This window comes from Trichogramma pretiosum, unplaced genomic scaffold (assembly GCF_000599845.2).
Source record: "Trichogramma pretiosum strain Unisexual culture from Peru unplaced genomic scaffold, Tpre_2.0 scaffold6, whole genome shotgun sequence".
NCBI classification, from domain to species: domain Eukaryota; kingdom Metazoa; phylum Arthropoda; class Insecta; order Hymenoptera; family Trichogrammatidae; genus Trichogramma; species Trichogramma pretiosum.
Genome location: NW_019641678.1, coordinates 1,892,195 through 1,896,975, shown reverse-complemented (window position 1 = coordinate 1,896,975; position 4,781 = coordinate 1,892,195). Strand labels below are relative to the sequence as shown.

Below are 4,781 nucleotides of genomic sequence, written 5' to 3'. Positions count from 1 at the left end.
TTTGGAAAAATTCAATAAATAGACCGTTTGATGCGCGCAAGACGAAACAAGAAAAAATGATACCGCAGGCGGTATTGCGCACAGAACGAAGAATCGGCAAATCCGTATAAAAGATTCATTCGGTACATGAGTCATGCGCACAATAATGCGACGTTTTTTGTACCTCGAAAGGTTTAAAAGCGGAAAACTAGAACGAGGCTCGGCCGCACGACGGCGACGACGGTTTACGATCGATTCGCGACTTGGGTCTCGTTATCGCCACGTGCGAGCGTATACAGCTGCCAGCAGTGCCCCCGACAACAAGTACGCAACTTTGCACGCGGCCAAGAACGCACCTCTGCGCCCGTTTTCACGCGCGGCAACGAGTCCGACTCGTTTTTCGGAAGCGATAAAATTTATTTCCACCAAAACGATCGAACGACTCGTTTATTTGGGAAATTTTCGTGCCGTGAGAACGGCTGCTTGACTCATAGGCGGTTCAGTGGCAACTATGCGCGCGCTCAATGTCCTAGTCCGCGCGTTTCCCGAGCGGAAAAATAACTATTGCGGAATTTCATAAAGCTATGCGACCTCGAGCTAAGGAAAATTCACCTCTGCGGCTTTCATTCACGAGCACTCGATGAATGGACTCGTAGGTATTTAACATCGCGGCGGTGTGTATAAATGCGAGACTCTCGAGACAACAACACCTACGCTCGTTGTGGCTTTGCGCGGCAGCAGCTCGCGACTCTTTACCGATCTTGCTGGCGACGTGTGTTTCCATCAAGGACAGGAGCTCTACGTCATCTCGTTGCCGCAAAAACTGCCTACGTCGATGGACAAAACGACATGGAGCTCGATCGAGCGCACGCGAACGGTGATCCTTTCGAAAACTCGTGCTGCGCGTTTTTATCGTCGGACTCGACGCTGCGGAGAAGCCCAAGGAAAGAAACGAGATCGAGCCTTTCATATATGGGCGAATCGTAACGGTGCGTCGCTTGCTCCGCTGAACTTTGAGATTTACCGTGCTAGTAGGTATAAGGTACGTACAACATATTGGCTCCCGCACACACCACATCGCTTGATAAATAAAAAATGAAAAGTAAAAACGAAAGATGTGAATAATGCATGCGCATAAATCTCTAATAAAGCGAGCCCGCGCCTGTGCGGGCGAGAACAGTGAAAAGAAAACTCATCGCAATTACTTTTAATGAAGGCGACGAGCTGCTCTTGGCGCTGCTAGAGATATATATAAGAGACGATCCTTTATCACATGCGTGAAAGTTGCACGTATGGTGTGCATGATTTTGTTACCAGCAGCATGTATAATAAATTTCACCACTCGCATTGCCGGCAATTAAACAATACAATTACAGCTTCTTTTTTTTTTCTTTTCCTCTCTGCCAGCACGTAGCGCGTCTTTTTGAATTTATCGAGACGATGACTCACGTCAAATGTATAAGTGGGCGCCCATGAGTATGTGTGCCAGTGCGAATCGCGATCCTCGTCAAGTTTAACTCATTGTGTCTTAGACTGTCTGAGCGAGGTGAAAAAGAAAAGCTTTTCCGCTAAATTTGTCACCGCTCCGAAAGGTCGTCCTCCGACGCTCCATTAAATTCCACGATTCTTCTTTATTAATCGCGTACATCTTGATATGGTGACGTCGTGTATATAACAATGATAATTTCCTTTGGCCTTCCAATGATAATTTCTCGTATACTGCAATCATTTTAACTCTATTATTTTACTATGATCATTGCGCCGTTTATTGAGTTCAGTACATCTATATGCAAACGTTGCGCTGCTTTTTTCCTAAACTCTTACAGATATCGAACAACGAATCTTCATTTTTACTTTTTTTCATGACAAAAAGTAAAAATAAAAATACAAATACCTATTTCACCTTATTTTTTATGAGATCTTTAAATTAACATGTATCTTTCGATGTTCCAACGTATACTGTTGAAATTTATCGGTTGTGGACATTGCAGAACAAGTTGTTTTCAAACAACGACGCTTGATGTCTCTACCACCTCTGCACTTGACGTCAACAAACACAAGATGTTTTGAGGTTAGTTTTGAAACTGACATTCGATTTGTTATCACACGTCAATTGTTGCCGTTTGTACAAGAGTAGAAAAAAATTGTCAAAGTTATGGCGGCGGCAACTGCTGAACAACCTGGAAAAGGAGCCTGGGAGCTTTCCGTTTATGAAGCCCAGCGTCAACCGCATTGCGCCGTCGACGATGACACTGAGATAGGCGTCAGTCCGCGAAGCCTTCACAGCGAGCTCATGTGTCCTATTTGTTTGGATTTGCTGAAAAAAACAATGACTACCAAAGAGTGCCTCCACCGATTCTGCTCTGATTGCATCATAACTGCTCTCAGCAAGGGTAACAAGGTAAAAAGACCAAGACTTTGTATGGCTTCTTGAATTTTGCTTCTTTACCTTTACTTTATAAATTTTGATTTTAGGAATGTCCTACATGCAGAAAAAAACTCATTTCTAAAAGATCTCTGAGGCCAGATCCAAACTTTGATATGCTTATTAATAAGATATATCCTAGTCGCGTGGATTATGAAGCTCATCAAGAAGAAGTTTTAGCTAGACTCAACAACTCGCATTCTCAAGCAGCATTAGTCAACTCTATTACGGAAGGTATAAAACTGCAAAGTCAAAATAGACCACAGCGAAATAGAAAAAAAGATATAAGTAGTAGTCCTGCAGAATTAATGAGTGCAGCAAATAGTGCAAATGCAAGCATTGCTTCAGGCAGTGCTGCAACTGCTACTGGATCAAGTTCAAACCAAAATGATTCTTTACAAAATGGCAAAGATCAGACTAACAATGGTACTTCCGCTCAACCAGCACCTAGCCCAAGCCCTGCACCTTCTGGTAAGTTTATGGTATATTTTTAAGATATACCCTAATGGGTTGATTTCTTTTGTCATTGCAAGCTCTTTATCTCGTATTTTATGATTTCAGCGGCAACATCAAGAAATTCGACTACACCATCACCTGTACCATCAATATCTACCAGATTTTCCAAACGTTTAAAAAGTAGCCACACCTCAGAAAATGAAACATCTAGTGCTGATATCGAATCTATGGATACAGAATCAGACACTTCCAACGAGCCTTTAACTGAAAATGAAATAGAATTAATTTTTAAACCTCATCCAAATGAAATGACTGGAGAAAATCCTTTGATCAAGGCACTCAAGGATGAAACTATTCGTTATTTAAAGACAACGGCGAATGCCTCGGGTAAGTTATATTGAATAATTGCCTACTGTGGTTTTCCTAATAAAAATTTTGGAATTACTATTTTTTATTGCAGTTGAGCACTTGAGCAAGTATTTAGTAATGAGACTATTTTTGGACATACCAGAGGATCTGACTATAGAAATTGGAAATTATAATTTCCATATTTATGTTGAAGTTACACCTGGTAGTTACTTACAGTTGACCGGCTTGCAAACTTTGCGCCAAATTAATGAAAAATTTTGGCGAATGGATCGACCTTTAGAATTGTACTATGCTTGCAAAAAACCATAGTGATATCTTTATTGAGTAAATAACGAAGCAACGAAGTCTACACCAAAAACGACCGTCTACTTATATGGTATAGACGAAATACAAATTCTCATGAGATTCGATTCATGAAAAATTACGAATCACATCAGACTTCATGAGACAACATTTTTGTGTTTTGTCACATCGTGTAATAAAAGTAGTATATGCAACATAAGTTAAACAGGTAAATCGTTTCAGGAGTCTTATGAAACTGTAATCTTTGTGAAGTCGACTCTTGAGTGATTCAACTGTTTTTATTATTTGATGCATTCTGTATTATTATTGGTCCTTAGCGTCCTGTAAGCGTAAAAAATGTGATTTGCGAACTGTAAAATTTCTTCAATTTGATAATAAAATCTATATTGCCTATTTTAATAAAAAAAAAGGTTGAAAGATGACATGAAATTGTGCAAAGGAATCGTAGTTTTAATACTAATCAAAAGACTGTGAAGTTGGATGAAATGTAAGTTTTTAGCTCTCGAGTGAAATATATTATTACATGATTTTAATGTATGAAGCATAGGAAAATTTTATCATGCAATAAAAGAAATTTATTTAAATATATCCATCTCGAGTCTCTTTGATGCTTTTTTACTCCCACAATACTGCAAGTCAAGACAAGGAATTTCGTTGCCGAATTTTATTTCGAAGTTCTCCGCCAGGCTTTATCGCTTAACTTTATCAACGTTCTGTAATATAAACTTATTCTCGACGAAAAGTTACATTCGGTGGTGAGAAAGACGATGATACACAAAAGTGAATTCGCAGCCCCTCTTATTGGGCGCTCGTTCAAATATACATAAGCCTAGGAGAAAAGCAAGTTGTGCGCTCGAGCATCAGCCAGCGGCAGCAGTAGCATATTATCTTGCAGTTCACAAGCAGCGTATTATATATCGTGTTACCGCCGAGCGGGGGTGGTATTGCACGCCGCGCGTTTATTCCCTTACCATGAGAGAGCTGTGAGTCTGAGTAAATCCAACGTATCTTTATGTAGTGCTAATCGATTCGATGGGTGTCGTGATTTTTTTATGTGTGCGCGTGCATAAAACGGAGCTGAGCCTGCCTGATGTTTTTCTTCCTCCTTGAAACATATGTTTCGTCGATTATTCGAGATACGCAGAAGATGTCTTGTTTTTTTACGTTACTTCGTTCGAGAGAATTCATCGCCAATCGGAGGGAGAAAAAAAACCAGCTTTTGGACTCGTTCGCATAAAGTTCGTTACTT

At 40.3% G+C, this 4,781-nt stretch overlaps 1 protein-coding gene across 1 annotated transcript; it reads left to right on the top strand.

The window, feature by feature from the left end:
- Positions 1–2,011: 2,011 nt before the first annotated feature.
- Positions 2,012–4,090, top strand: LOC106657900 (E3 ubiquitin-protein ligase RING1-like). The gene is made up of 4 exons (XM_014379599.2): positions 2,012–2,380; positions 2,455–2,875; positions 2,966–3,247; positions 3,321–4,090. The coding sequence occupies exons 1-4, from the start codon at positions 2,135–2,137 to the stop codon at positions 3,536–3,538; spliced, it is 1,167 nt and encodes a 388-aa protein (XP_014235085.1). The 5' UTR covers positions 2,012–2,134; the 3' UTR covers positions 3,539–4,090.
- The last annotated feature ends 691 nt before the right edge of the window (positions 4,091–4,781 follow it).

Excerpts from the sequence above, each read along its gene's own strand:
- LOC106657900 (XM_014379599.2), top strand. The coding sequence starts at position 2,135 with ATGGCGGCGGCAACTGCTGAACAACCTGGAAAAGGAGCCTGGGAGCTT. Across the intron at positions 2,876-2,965 it reads CCCAAGCCCTGCACCTTCTG|CGGCAACATCAAGAAATTCG; the intron begins GTAAGTTTATGG and ends TTATGATTTCAG. Across the intron at positions 3,248-3,320 it reads GACAACGGCGAATGCCTCGG|TTGAGCACTTGAGCAAGTAT; the intron begins GTAAGTTATATT and ends TTTTTATTGCAG.